Source organism: Oncorhynchus tshawytscha, linkage group LG04 (genome assembly GCF_018296145.1).
Source record: "Oncorhynchus tshawytscha isolate Ot180627B linkage group LG04, Otsh_v2.0, whole genome shotgun sequence".
NCBI lineage: Eukaryota > Metazoa > Chordata > Actinopteri > Salmoniformes > Salmonidae > Oncorhynchus > Oncorhynchus tshawytscha.
In genome coordinates, this window is record NC_056432.1 from 46,990,667 (window position 1) to 47,006,386 (window position 15,720).

Sequence of the window (15,720 nt, forward strand, 5' to 3'; positions counted from 1 at the left end):
AAAGATGTAGAACCCAGATCACGCTGCACGTTGGTCCGAGTATGCTTCTAACGACAATCGTGACAGTTATATGTGTAGGCTTACCTATGTTAGCCAATGTTGCACACAAAAATAAAATACAGTTCATCTGAAATGATGCTTTGGTAATAATAGCTTACTTGTACTACTAAATCATGTATTGTGGTTTAGACTAAGATATCTAATCTTTACATACAAGTTAGCTTATTTTTTTACATTTTGAAGTGATGAAGTTGATTCTTTGAAGTGAAGTTTTTAAAGTTTTAAAAATTGTTTGAACTATTATTCAAAATTAACTAGTGTCAATGTTGATTAAGCACATATCACAATCCTGCAATAAAGAGGGGAATGGGTTCTGTCTTTAATGTCTCTGTGTTGTATTCTCAAATGAACATTTCCTTTTTGTCTAGTTGTAAGATCTCCAATCTGTTTAATTTTAATGTCACTCTCTCTCAGTATATCAGCTCTTATCATATGGTATAGGCCTACAGTATGATGGCATTACTGGCCTTATGGGCATCTGTCATCTGAAGCAGAGAATAGCTATACTCACACATTGTTTACATGTTGAGCTATATGTTCTCAATTTAAAATGATACCAGTAGACAATGTACACAGTGGGGAGAACAAGTATTTGATACACTGCCGATTTTGCAGGTTTTCCTACTTACAAAGCATGTAGAGGTCTGTCATTTTTATCATCGGTACACTTCAGCTCTGAGGGATGGAATCTAAAACAAAAATCCAGAAAATCACATTGTATAATTTTTAAGTAATTAATTTGCATTTTATTGCATGACATAAGTATTTGATACATCAGAAAAGCAGAACTTAATGTTCTGTACAGTAACCTTTGTTTGCAATTACAGTGATCCTACGTTTCCTGTAGTTCATGACCAGGTTTGCACACGCTGCAGCAGGGATTTTGGCCCACTCCTCCATACAGACCTTATCCAGATCCTTCAGGTTTTGGGGCTGTCGCTGGGCAATACGGACTGTAGGACTCAGTTCCCTCCAAAGATTTTCTATTGGGTTCAGGTCTGGAGACTGGCTAGGCCACTCCAGGACCTTGAGATGCTTCTTACGGAGCCACTCCTTAGTTGCCCTGGCTGTGTGTTTCGAGTTGTTGTCATGCTGGAAGACCCAGCCACGACCCATCTTCAATGCTTCTTACTGAGGGAAGGAGGTTGTTGGCCAAGATCTCGCGATACATGGCCCCATCCATCCTCCCCTCAATACAGTGCAGTCGTCCTGTCCCCTTTGCAGAAAAGCATCCCCAAAGAATGATGTTTCCACCTCCATGCTTCACGGTTGGGATGGTGTTCTTGGGGTTGTACTCATCCTTCTTCTTCCTCCAAACACGGCGAGTGGAGTTTAGACCAAAAGGCTCTATTTTTGTCTCAACAGACCACATGACCTTCTCCCATTCCTCCTCTGGATCATCCAGATGGTCATTGGCAAACTTCAAACAGGCCTGGACATGCGCTGGCTTTGAGCAGGGGGACCTTGCGTGCGCTGCAGGATTTTAATCCATGACAGCGTAGTGTGTTACTAATGGTTTTCTTTGAGACTGTGGTCCCAGCTCTCTTCAGGTCATTGACCAGGTCCTGCCGTGTAGTTCTGGGTGGATCCCTCACCTTCCACATGATAATTGATGCCCCACGAGGTGAGATCTTGCATGGAGCCCCAGACCGAGGGTGATTGACCGTCTTGAACTTCTTCCATTCTAATAATTGCTCCAAAAGTTGTTGCCTTCTCACCAAGCTGCTTGCCTGTTGTCCTGTAGCCCATCTCAGCCTTGTGCAGGTCTACAATTTTATCCCTGATGGCCTTACACTGCTCTCTGGTCTTGGCCATTGTGGAGAGGTTGGAGTCTGTTTGATTGAGTGTGTGGACAGGTGTCTTTTATACAGGTAACAAGTTCAAACAGGTGCAGTTAATACAGGTAATGAGTGGAGAACAGGAGGGCTTAAAGAAAAACGAACAGGTCTCTGAGAGCCGGAATTCTTACTGATTTTAGGGTTCGCGTCCAGGCTAAGAAGGCAGGGAAATTCAGCAAGGATAATGGGAGGGAGAGGGAAGTGGGAGTGAGAGAAAGTGTGAAAGAAAAGAGCAGGCTGGCTGATATTGATGATCATAGGCTACGTAAGTGTAATATCTCGTTTTCTCAGCCAGCAGACTCTTTTCATGGATAGGGCACTGGTCAAAAATAGTGCACTATAAAGGGAATAGGGTGCTGTTTGGGATGCAGGCTCCATGTCACCATGTCCTTTGGCTCTGTTCATGCCTGTTCCTGTTACAGCCTGTTTGTGTCAGGAGGACACACTTGCATACACACACAATCTTTCTGGGTGTTCGTGTACAGACAAACCATATGCGTGAGCGTGCGCAAGTGTGTGTGTATTTGACGTGTGAGGCCAAAGCTGATGGTTACTCTTTTGACCCCTGGCTCTACTGTTGCTGAGCCCAAGCCTGTCTGGTGTGTGTGTGTGTGTGTGTGTGTGTGTGTGTGTGTGTGTGTGTGGGTGCTTGTGCCAGCGCGTCCGTGCATATGTATGTCATTGACTTGTTTCCTCTCCTTCTATATGTTTAGCCTATTCAGGAATGTTGAGGTGTGTTGGCACCTACAGTACCCCTCTCTCTTTCCCACTCTTTCTCACTCACTCTCTCTCTTCTTGCAGCACTACTTCCTGATCGTGTTTGGCCATGATGGACAGAAGCCTCTGGAGCTACGGACTGAGGAGGAGAATGAATGTGATGAATGGGTGGAGGCCATCCAACAGGCCAGGTACTGTGTGTGTTCGAGAGAGAGACAGAGACCCTCCTGAGAGAAGGGGAAGGGATGGTTATGTGTTGCTGTGTCTGCATAACAACCAAGCCAGAGCCCAGTGGGTATACCTGTACATAGCCATGGGAATTGCCTGTTCTATATCTCTTATTCTTAACCCCCCTGCTTATCTCTCCGAACCCAGGTGCCTTCTCTCCCACTCAACCTTTTTCTTACTCCTCCCTCTCATCCTCTCTCTATCAGGCCTCCTTCCACTGTTTGTCTCATTTCTCTCCCTCTCTTCTCTCTTCTCTCTCCCTCATTGCCACTGTGTATAGAGCCACAAAAATATTGTTTATTATACCTTTCCAGTCCTGTCAGATAGTGGTTTGGGGGCAGGGTCTATTCGGGATTGAGTATTTCTGTCCTCTGGGGTCCCTCGGTGACATCATCCCTGTGTGTCTGTCTCCTCAGCTACTCTGACATCATCATCGAGCGTGAGGTCTTGATGCAAAAGTACATCCACCTGGTCCAGATTGTGGAGACAGAGAAGGTGGCAGCCAACCAACTACGTACTCAATTGGAGGATCAGGATACAGAGATAGAGAGGCTCAAAGGAGAGGTGCTTGCAAGCACACTGGCACTCAAAACACACTACCTCTGTCTGTTCCTCTTTCTCTGTCTCTATCTCTTCTCTCTTTCTGTATTGTTTTGTATATGTATCTTTCCTTCTCTGCCCTCTCTTCATCTTTAGCTCTGTCCTCTTTCTTCTCCAACTCCATCTCTCTTTCTCTCCATCTTTCATTATTCATCTTTCTCTCCTCCCCCTCTGTCATTGTCGAGCTGTCTCTCTCAGCCTTGATTTTAGACCACCGCCTCTCATCTCCTTGGTGACGGCATATGAATTCGCTTTATTGACATTTCTGCTCTGACAAGTTGCAAACACATACACACTGTGATCAGTCTCCAGCCAGCGCCAGTCAATGAGTGATGCAAAGAGGAACATACACGTTTGTGTAGAGTTAACTTCTCGCTAAGCTGAGGGAAAGGTCCTTAGCGGTTCATTTGGGGGTGATAAATGCAGCGTTAATAATGCAGCACACACACACACACACACACACACACACTGTGACAATGTGTTGGCTAGTGATAATTAAATGAACAGTCTTAATTGTTCCTGGAGTAAACAGTCAGTGAGACCTGGATGGATGAGATCGATGTCAGACAGTTGGTAGAAGGAAATTAAAACTACAGTGTGCGTGTGTGTGTGCGCGCGTGTCTGAGTCCAACATTGTGCAGTGATTTGATTTGAGAAACTGGATGTTGAGTACCCACTGAGCGTTTTACTGAGTTTAGTGTTTGGTAATCATGAATCTACAGGGTCCAACCTAACGCAAGTTTTAAATTAGGTCGACCGATTATGATTTTTCAACGCCGATACCGATACCTATTATTGGAGGACCAAAAAAAGCCGACGCCGATTAATCGGATGATTTTTGTATAGATATTTGTAATAATGACAATTACAACAATACTGAATTAACACTTTTATTTTAACTTAATATAATACATCAATAAAATCAATTTAGTCTCAAATAAATAATTTGGTTAAAATAATGGAATATCAAAGTGTTGAAGAAGAAAGTAAAAGTGCAATATGTGCCATGTAAAAAAGATAATTTTTAAGTTCCTTGCTCAGAACATGAGAACATATGAAAGCTGGTGGTTCCTTTTAACACGAGTCTTCAATATTCCCAGGTAAGAAGTTTTAGGTTGTAGTTATTATAGGAATTATAGGACTATTTCTCTCTATACCATTTGTATTTCCTTTGACTATTGGATGTTCTTATAGGCACTATAGTATTGCCAGCCTAATCTCGGGAATTGATAGGCTTGAAGTCATAAACAGCGCAATGCTTGAAGCACAGCGACGAGCTGCTGGCAAATGCAGGAAAGTGCTCTTAGAATGAATGCTTACGAGCCTGCTGCTGCTTACCACCGCTCAGTCAGACTGCTCTATCAAATATCAAATCATAGACTTATAATAACACACAGAAATACGAACCTTGGGTCATTAATATGGTCAAATCCGGAAACCACCATTTCGAAAACAAAACGTTTATTCTTTCAGTGAAATACGGAACCGTAACCTATCTAACGGGTGGCATCCCTAAGTCTTAATATTGCTGTTACATAGCACAACCTTCAATGTTATGTCATAATTATGTACAATTCTGGAAAATTAATTACGGTCTTTGTTAGGCAGAAATGGTCTTTACACAGTTTGCAATGAGTCAGGCAGTACAAACTGCTGCATATACCCTGACTCTGCTTGCACAGAACGCAAGAGAAGTGACACATTTTCCAGAGGTAAAATAAATTCATGTTAGCAGGAATATTAACTAAATATGCAGGATTAAAATATATACTTGTGTATTGATTTTAAGAAAGGCATTGATGTTGATGGTTTGGTAGACATTGGTGCAACGACAGTGCTTTTTTCGCGAATGCGCTTGTTAAATCATCACCTGTTTGACGAAGTAGGCTGTGATTCGATGATAAATTAACAGTCACCGCACCGATTATATGCAACGCAGGACAAGCTAGATAAACTAGTAATATCATCAACCATGTGTAGTTAACTAGGGATTATGTTAAGATTGATTGTTTTTTATAAGATAAGGTTAACGCTAGCTAGCAACTTAACTTGGCTCCTTGTTGCACTCACGTAACAGGTAGTCAGCTTGCCACGCAGTCTCCTCATGGAGTGCATTGTAATCGGCCGTAATCGGTGTCGGAAAATGCCGACTACCGATTATGAAAACTTGAAATCGGCCCTAATTAATCGGCCATTCCGGTTAATCTGTCGACCTCTAGTTTTAATATTCACAGCTGTTACAAATGCTTATAGCTTTCCTTATAACACGGCCTCTATGTACAATACATGTACTGACTTTGATAGAAGGCAACATTCAAACAGCATTGGCTGGTTACAAAGCTCACAGGACAGGTCCACGAGAGGAACACCCAATCATGACCTCTGTTAAGCATGGTATTGCATGTCTATGTTTACATGCTTCATGTCATGCTTGTGAACAGCTAAAAGACAGTTACAAAGCCGAATCCATGCTTTTTGAGACTGGTCCAACTTTCTTTGGCTGACTGCATGGTTTTTATGTTGCATATTAATGCTGATTGACTGATTTCTATCAGCCATGTGTCACGCCCTGACCATAGAGAGCCTTTGTTTTTCTATGGTATAGTAGCTCAGGGCATGACTGGGGGGTTTTCTAGTTATTATTTTCTATGTAAGGTTCTAGTTTAGTTTTTCTATGTGGGTGTTTGGTATGATTCCCAATTAGAGGCAGCTGGCTATCGTTGTCTCTAATTGGGGATCATATTTAAGTAGCATTTTTTCCACCTGTGTTTTATGGGATATTGTTTTGAGTGTATGTTACACCTCTTTGTTACGGTTCGTTGTTTGTTTCTTTCTTTTGTTGTTTTGTGAGTTTCTAATAAATAATATGTGGAAACCATATCACGCTGCAGCTTGGTCCGATAATTATTCTGACGACCGTGACACCATGTTAGGTTAGCATGTAAAGAAAAAGCAGAGCCTCACGTCTGGAACACATCGACCACTGATATTATGGAGCTGTGCAACCTATCAACCCTTTGTCCTTCAGCCACACTTTCAACCAATGGCAATCAGACATGTATGCACAATGTTTAAACAAATGTACCGTTTTTATAATGCCATTATAAGTGCTTTTATATACCTGCCCAGGGACAACAATTGAAAAATAGCTAGCTGGAAAATCTGCCACATTTACAGAAATGCTAATTGATGTGCATTGTCCCTGTCAAATAAATGTAATAAATGAAACATTTAATGAAATGATTTCCCCCAGTCACAGTGAGGTAGAGTGAGGTAGAGTGTGTAGTGTAGAGGCTTTGTGAGAGTCCTGTGGGATACTGCTGCTGTATCGCTGAGCTAAACCATGATTTGCTTAGGCAGTCACAGGCAGATAACCCACAGTTACGTGTGTGTGTGTGTGTGTGTGTGTGTGTGTGTGTGTGTGTGTGTGTGTGTGTGTGTGTGTGTGTGTGTGTGTGTGTGTGTGTGTGTGTGTGTGGCAGGAGATTGTCCGTGAAGAGGAAATCTGATGCTTATCTAACGTGGAAACGCCCACAGCCTGACACACACTTTGCACACACCTGAAATAGCGCCACATTCCAGAGAATTGTATATCGATGGATTGCCATTTAATGTGACTATTATAGCCATAATCAGAGCTATTTACACTATTTCAAGTTCAAGATTTATTACACTCAAGTTTTTATATACTAAAGCAAGCAATACAAACTGAAATCCATGAACATACAAAATATGAATACAATACACACAAAAGTAAAGAACATACAATTAAACAAAATCAGGAAGCCAGAATGGTTAAGGATACTGAAGCAATGTCAGGAAGTCGGCATGGGAGCTGAAGCAGCTTTTGGTTGCATCGAGTGGTGGGAGGCAGAATCACGGTCACAGGGATGTTGGGGAATAGTTGGTCAGAAGACAGTTCCGTAGCAATTCAGGTGCGCACCTTGCCGTCGACGACGTCCTCACAGCCATCCACATCCATCCCGTAGCATAGCCACTTGAATTTGTAGGTAGAATGACCACTAGCTAATCCCCCTGCAGCCGCTAGTGCCTGAAAGCTCACCACTCATCAGTAGATTAGAGTAGAATAGTACAGGCCTCCTATTATTAGCGCACCTCTGCCATCTCCTGCCTTTAAATTTGGACTTCTCCTCAACCACAAGCCCCAGCATTTCAAATCAAAACACTATATGCTGTGTTTACACAGTCATCCTATGAGCCTAATTCAGATTTTTTGCTCATATCCAATCTTTTTGTCTGACTGTCCACGCTCAGTTTTACATGCAACCCATATCATATTTGTGCATTCACACTGATGTAGCCTCTGAAATAGCATGCAGACATCCTATCACTGTTCCTTTAAATTTTGTGGTGGTTGTTGTGGTAACGGCAGGTTACAATGCAACAACAAAAAAGATTGCATAATGGAGAATCGGAATTGTATCAGAATTGAGAACCATGTACATATATGGTATAAATCAAAACTCAAAAGATCAGATTCCAGTTGTTTTCTTTGCTGTTTAAACATTGGGAAAACATTCAGATATGTTTCAATATGCCAATTAATAGTCTCAGTATAAGACTCTGCTAATGATCACTGGTGTATGAGCCCTTCTCCTGTAGCGGTTCTATCCTACTATTACTATTTTAACTGAATCCCAAATGGCACCCTAGGTTCTATATAGTGCACTATAGGCCAGCCAGATTGCTCAAGACTGACTTCGAAATTGGACGCCTGTCCATGTCCTGAGGACGTCGGGAAATGTCTTCAAAACCTAGGGGCTTGGGTTTTGCTAAATGGTGGTGGATTGGTGTAATCCCATGATGCCAGATCCGAAGGGTGTGTGTTCAGTCCCAGCAGTAGACACAATTACCTTAACCATTTGTAATGAATGCCTAAACTTAATGTTTTAACCCTATCAAAAACAGGGAGGAGAGGGGGAGCCCTGGTGAGATTAGGGCTCTTACTTAAGAGCTCAGTGACTTTCAACGTGGCACTGTTATAGGATGATTTCCTACAAGCCAATTAGTTACATTTCTGCCCTGCTAGAGCTGCCAACTGTAAGTGCTCTTATTGTGAAGTGGAAACATCTAGGAGCAACAACGGTTCAGCCGCAAAGTGGTAGGCCATACAAGCTCACAGAACGGGACTGCTGAATGCTGAAGGGCGTAGCGTGTAGCAATTGTAGGTCCTCGGTTGCAACACTCACTACAAAGTTCCAAACTGCTTCTGGAAGCAACGTCAGCACAAGAACTGTTCATCGGGAGCTTCATGAAATTGATTTACATGGCCAAGCAGCTGCACACAAGCCTAAGATCACCATTCACAGTGAATCAAGCTTCACTATCTGGCAGTCCGATGGACAAATCTGGGTTTGGCTGATGCCAGGAAAACGCTACCTGCTAAAAAATGCATAGTGCCAACTGTAAAGTTTTGTAGAGGAAGAATAATGGTCTAGGGCTGTTTTTCATGGTTCGGGCTAGGCCCCTTAGTTCCAGTGAAGGGAAATCTTAATGCTAAAGCATACAATGATATTTTTTACGATTCTGTGCTTCCAACTTTGTGGCAAACGTTTGGGGAAGGCCCTTTCCTGTTTCAGCATGACAATGCTCCTGTGCACAAATCGACCTCACTAATGCTTTTATTTTTTTAGCAATTTTCCAACATCAAGTGGAAAGCCTTCCCAGATGTGTGGAGGCTGTTATAGCGGCAAATGGAGACAAACTCCATATTAGTGCCCATGATTTTAGAATGAGATATTCGATGAGCAGTTCTCCACATGCATACCCCCTTCGGCAAATTAGATCATGACTCTATACTCCTGCTTCCTGTATTACAAGCAGAAGCTCAAACAGGAAGTACCCGTGAGGCGCTCCGTTGAGAAATGGTCCTCCGAATCAGAGGCTATGCTACAAGACTGCTTTGCAGGCGCTGACTGGAATATGTTCCGGGACTCCTCCGATATCATCGACAAGCTAACAACCTCAGTCACCGGCTTCATTAGGAAATACTTTGACGATGTCTTGGTGCTAAGCTAAAGGACAGGGCTACCACACACAGGGCTATCGCAGCTAACCCTGAGGCTACGGTTGAGGACACAAACTAGTACGAGTAGTCCCATTACGACCTCTGCAGATCCATCAAACACGCAAAAGGACAATTATAGGAATAAGGTGGAATCCTATTACACAGGCTCCGCCCCACACCACATGTGGCAAGGGCTACAGTCTATATTCACGGTCATTTCCAACCTTTCCTTTTCCACCATCATTCCTTTTCCCAAGAACTCTAAGGCTATCTGCCCCATTGACTACAGCCATGTAGCACTCATATCTGTAATCATGAAGTGCTTTGAACGGCTGGTTATGGCACATATCAACACCATCATCCCAGACACCCTAGATCCACTTCGATTTGCATACCGCCCCAACAGGTCCATAGATGACGCAATCTTAATTGCACTCCACACTGCCCTCACCCACCTAGATAAGAGGAATACCCGTGAGAATGCTGTTCACAGCTCAGTATTCAACAACATGGTCACCTCCAAGCTTGGGACTCTGGAACTGAACACCTCCTTCTGCAACTGCATGCTGGACTTTGAGACAGGCCAACCTCAGTTGGTAAGGATCACCTCGTTGACCCTCAACACGGAGGGCCCTACAGCGGTGTATCCCCTCCTTAATCCCCTCCTGTACTCCCTGTTCCCCCACGACTGTGTGGCCCTCAACATCACTGATCTCCAAAATGGTGCCGGAAGGAATGGCAGCAGTTTTACGAGCGCCCAACCAATTGTGTTATTATGTGTTTTTTTCGCGATATTTGTACATTATTTTGTACAAATGCAACCATATCTTATGGCAGAAAAGAGCTTCTGGATATCAGGACAGCGATCACTCACCTCGGATTAGACAAAAGATTTTTTCAACAACAAGCAGGACTCACACAATATTCTCCAAACACCCGGCAGGGCCGACATCCCAGTTATTCGCAAGAAGAAGCAACGCAGGTACAGAGGACAAAGAGCCGGATGCCTCTTCAAGACCCGCAGAAGGCGAGTAGGGATGCTGCCGTTAACGTCAATACTACTCGCCAACATGCAATCATTGGACAATAAATTAGACGAGGTACGATCACGAATATCCAACCAACAGGACATCCAAAACTGTAATATCCTATGTTTCACGGAATAGTGGCTGAATGATGACATGGATATTCAGCTAGCGTGATAGCTAGCTAGTATAATGTGATAAATTGCAGGCCACACTACTTGCCTGGAGAGTTCTCAGCTATACTTTTCGTGGCTGTTTATTTACCACCACAGACAGATGCTGGCACTAAGACCCCACTCAGTCAGCTCAGAGTGGCCGGAGACTTTAATGCAGGGAAACTTAAATCAGTTCTACCAAATCTCTATCAACATGTTAAATGTGCAACCAGAGGGGGAAAAATCTAGATCACCTGTAATCCACACACAGAGACGTGTAGAAAGCTCTCCCTCGCCCTCCATTTGGTAATCTGACCACAACTCTATCCTCCTGATTCCAGCTTACAAGCAAAAATTAAAGCAGGAAGCACCAGTGACTGTCTATAAAAAAGTGGTCAGATGTAGCAGATGCTAAACTACAGGACTGTTTAGCTATCACAGACTGGAACCTGCTCCGGGATTCTTCCAATGAAATTGAGAAATACACCACATCAGTCACTGGCTTTATCAATAAGTGCATTGAGGACGTCTTCCCCACAGTGACTGTACGTACATACCCCAACCAGAAGCCATGGATTACAGGCAACATTTGCACTGAGCTAAAGGGTAGAGCTGCCGCTTTCAAGGTGCGGGACTCTAACCCGGAAGCTTACAAGAAATCCTGCTATGTCCTGCGACGAACCATCAAACAGGCAAAGCGTCAATACAGGGCTAAGATTGAATCATACTACACCGGCTCCGACGCTCGTCGGATGTGGCAGGACTTGCAAACTATTACAGACTACAAAGGGAAGCACAGCCGAGAGCTGCCCAGTGACACGAGCCTACCAGATGAGCTAAATCACTTCTATGCTCACTTCGAGGCAAGCAACACTGAAGCATGCATGAGAGCATCAGCTCTTCCGGACGACTGTGTGATTACGTTCTCCGTAGCCAACATGAGTAAGACCTTTAAACAGGTCAACATTCACAAGGCTGCGGGGCCAGACGGATTACCAGGACGTGTACTCCGGGAATCTTCTGACCAACTGGCAGGTGTCTTCACAGACATTTTCAACATGTCCCTGATTGAGTCTGTAATACCAACATGTTTCAAGCAAACCACCATAGTCCCTGTGCCCAAGAACACAAAGGCAACCTGCCTAAATGACTACAGACCAGTAGCACTCATATTCGTAGCCATGAAGTGCTTTGAAAGGCTGGTAATGGATCACATCAACACCATTATCCCAGAAACCCTAGACCCACTCCAATTTGCATACCGCACAAACAGATCCACAGATGATGCAATCTCTATTGCACTCCACACTGCCCTTTCCCACCTGGACAAAAGGAACATGTATGTGAGAATGCTATTCATTGACACCGGCTCAGCGTTCAACACTATAGTACCCTCAAAGCTCATCACTAAGCTAAGGAACCTGCGACTAAACACCTCTCTCTGCAACTGGATCCTGGACTTCCTGACGGGCCGCGCCCAGGTGTTGAGGGTAGGTAGCAACACATCTGCCACGCTGATCCTCAACACTGGAGCTCCCCAGGGGTGCGTGCTCAGTCCCCTCCTGTACTCTCTGTTCACCCACGGCTGCATGGACAGGCACGACTCCAACGCCATCATTAAGTTTGCCGATGACACAACAGTGCTAGGCCTGATCACCGACAATGATGAGACAGCCTATAGGGAGGAGGTCAGAGACCTGGCCGGGTGGTGCCAGAATAACAACCTATCCCTCAACGTAACCAAAACAAAGGAGATAATTGTGGACTACAAGAAAAGGAGCACAGAGCACGCCCCCATTCTCATCGATGGGCTGTAGTGGAGCAGGTTGAGAGCTTCAAGTTCCTTGGTATCCATATCAACAACAAACTAGAATGGTCCAAACACACCAAGACAGTTGTGAAGAGGACACGACAAAGCCTATTCCCCCTCAGGAGGTTGAAATATTTAGCACAGGCCCTCAAATCCTCAAAAGGTTCTACACCTGCACCATTGAGAGCATCTTGACAGGCTACATCACTGATTGGTATGGCAACTGCACAGCCCTTGATCGCATGACTCTACATAGGGTGGTGTGGATGACCCAGTACATCAATGGGGCTAGGCTCCTTGTCATCCAGGACCTCTATATCAGGCGGTGTGAAACAAAGGCCCGGAAAATTGTTAGACTCCAGCCACCCAAGACTATTCTCTCTGCTTCTGCACAGCAAGCGGTACCGGAGCAACAAGTTTGACACCAACAGGCTCATGAACAGCTTCTATCCCCAAGCCATAAGACTGCTAAATAGCTAACAAAATGGCTTCATGGACTATGTGCATTGACCCTTCTATTTCATTTGAATTATCGCACTGACTTTATGCACACACACACACACACACTCACATTGACACTCCAACACACACGTAATTTGCTCACACAGACATTACACACACACACATTCATACTGACTCACACTAACATACAATCATCATATACGCTGCTGCTGCTGCTACTCTGTTTATTATATATCCTGATGCCTAGTCACATTATGCCCATACATAGCTAACCCTACCACTCCAGTATCCCTGAACATTGTAAATATGGTATTGGCATTGACCCTGGAACTGGCCCTTTATATAGTTTACATACTTTCTTGTGTACATCTTATTTTCTATTTATCGTGTGTTTTGTTCTGCTTGACTTTTTTGTCGTTTTTTTATTTTTATAGTACTACTGATTTTGAATACTGCATTGTGGGGAAAAGGCAAGCAAGAAAGAAAATTAAAACTCAAAAATGAACTCGCCCACTGGAACGTCTTCCCCAGACAAGGCGTGTGGTTTGTGCTTGCCCTTGCTCGGGAAATAGCTACCCTAGTGAAAATGGGCTTTCATAAAGTTGTTCAACAATCTTGGGTAGATTGCCAAGATTTGGATTACCTCCGACTAGCTTATATTTAGGCTGTCAACCGTCAAAACCTGAGACTGGTGTGTTGTTGGTAAGTTGCTAAGTTTTGTTTATAGCTAGCTACATGCCATTATTTGACAGGCTGTTCCACTATGATACTGTGATATCACTAGCTAAATACATAGCCTCTCCCTAACCTGTAATGTGAAAGGAAGATTTGCATAGCTAACGTTGCACCTGAAGGTTTCATCCCTGCTAGCTAACGTTACTTGCAAACCTGACTGCAATGTTTGATGCATGTTGCCAGATTGCTTTCAATAATGTTTCAACTCAAACTGGCTAGCTACTGTAAGATCCCTGCTAAATAATAACCAATACTAGCTAGCTAGCATTTGAGGGCTTCAGCTAACCCCCCAAAAAGATGCCAATAAGCAACAACAATATTTCATATTTTCTAGGGCATAAATAATGATGACAAATAAGGAAGCAGTGGCCAGACACCAGTCACGTTGCAGAGTAATGGAGGACATAACCACCATTGATAATGTAATCAGTCCTGTGTCTTGTATGTTGTAAGGAGGTGCCCCCCATCCATGGTGCCACAATGGACAACTCCTGGGCCAGGGTGAGTAATGCCAACCAGTCAGTGACATGCTGGTGTAACCGGTGCTGTACTGCACCGCTGTAACTCTGCGTTGTGTGTGGTTGATTGAGACTATATATCGACATTGGAGATCAGATCGTTTTAATCAAGCAGAATTCACTCTCTGCATCCTGCATCTGCATCCCAAAAAAAATACAACTTTTGTAGAGCACATATGTTCTGAGAATCATCGCCTCTTTCTACAACAGATGCACAATAGAAGGGACTGGGATCATTCGAGGAGCTAGCCACCGTTCACACATACAATAGCCTACTAATACCTTAGCTAGCTATTAACCACATGTTGAATTCAGAATGTTGATATCATCCTAAAAAGTACAATTACATCTTAACAATACCATCCACTTATGAGTAACCTCTAAATAACCTCTAAATATATAACATTATTCATGAACAAAACACTGTGTGTATGACTTTGTGCTTAAAATAATCAAACTTTTCTGAAGACGACAGTAAAAGCGTGCCTACCTCTTCATAGTGCATCAAAATGATTTGAGCACGAGCACGCAGGGCAAAACGTAAGTACACACTCCCCAACTCCCAGGATGCAGGCATGCACAATAACAAATCAACATGACATGTTAATATATGAACCTGGTGAAATTCACACAGTACTTTAACAACTGTTCCACTGGCATTGAATTAGCTGTGAATCCTCATCTCTGATTGGCTATGTTCAACTGTGTATTTACTGTTGTTTTCCATGACTGTATGGTGAGTCTTTCTCTCTCTCTCTCCCTCCCTCTCTGTCTCTGTGATAGGAGCTGGGTCGTATCCGTACGTCAGGCTCCTTCATGACCGGTATCTGTGACAAGAGGGGCCTGGAGCTGATCTACTGACACTGGCAAACACCTCAAAAGGGACAAAAGGTGATTACTAATAAGATAGTACATCACAAGTGTTTAGTAATATTTAAATCACCTTTATTTGCCAAATACATTCGCATGTACAGGAATTTGACTCTGTGAAATAGTGCTGCCACAATAAACATCATTTACAGACAGATAAACTACTTTGTTTTTCTACAGATGGAGGACAAGTGATAAGCTTTGGTCATGGAGTCCTCTGACTGAAAGACAGTTTTATACTGATGTCTGAATTGGGAAATACCTTGTACTCCGCATTAAAATTATACAAGACACATCTATTACTTTTTATTGTCTTTTTGTTATTATTGATTTGAATGGTACTATCGATGGGGGGAGATATGGGACACCATACAGGAAGGTATGATGACTGACATGTTTGGCAAGGTAGGTCCAGGGCCACCAGACACAATGTTGATAGGTACAGTATCTGTATCAGTTGTGAATGACAAAAGATGAAAGGCAAGTATAATATTTGCACATTGTTATATTAGCAGAACACTGCTTCAACAGGATTGTGTAGGAGGTTTATTATACAGTATATACATGGAACTGTATAGTCAGTATGAGAAGAGTGCCATCCTCCTGCATCTCACATTTGCCTGTAGTTATTGAACTCTGCCTGCTGGACCCATGAGGCAAACTCTGTCATATCC

The 15,720-nt window shown here is 43.4% G+C and overlaps 1 protein-coding gene across 1 annotated transcript in view; it reads left to right on the top strand.

Moving 5' to 3' along the window:
- The window catches only part of rasgrf2b (Ras protein-specific guanine nucleotide-releasing factor 2b), a 173,587-nt gene that overhangs the window by 47,887 nt on the left and 109,980 nt on the right, over positions 1 to 15,720 (top strand). The window contains 2 exon segments of the mRNA XM_042320823.1: positions 2,700 to 2,806; positions 3,260 to 3,407. Of these exon segments, the coding sequence (XP_042176757.1) occupies positions 2,700 to 2,806; positions 3,260 to 3,407 (255 nt within the window).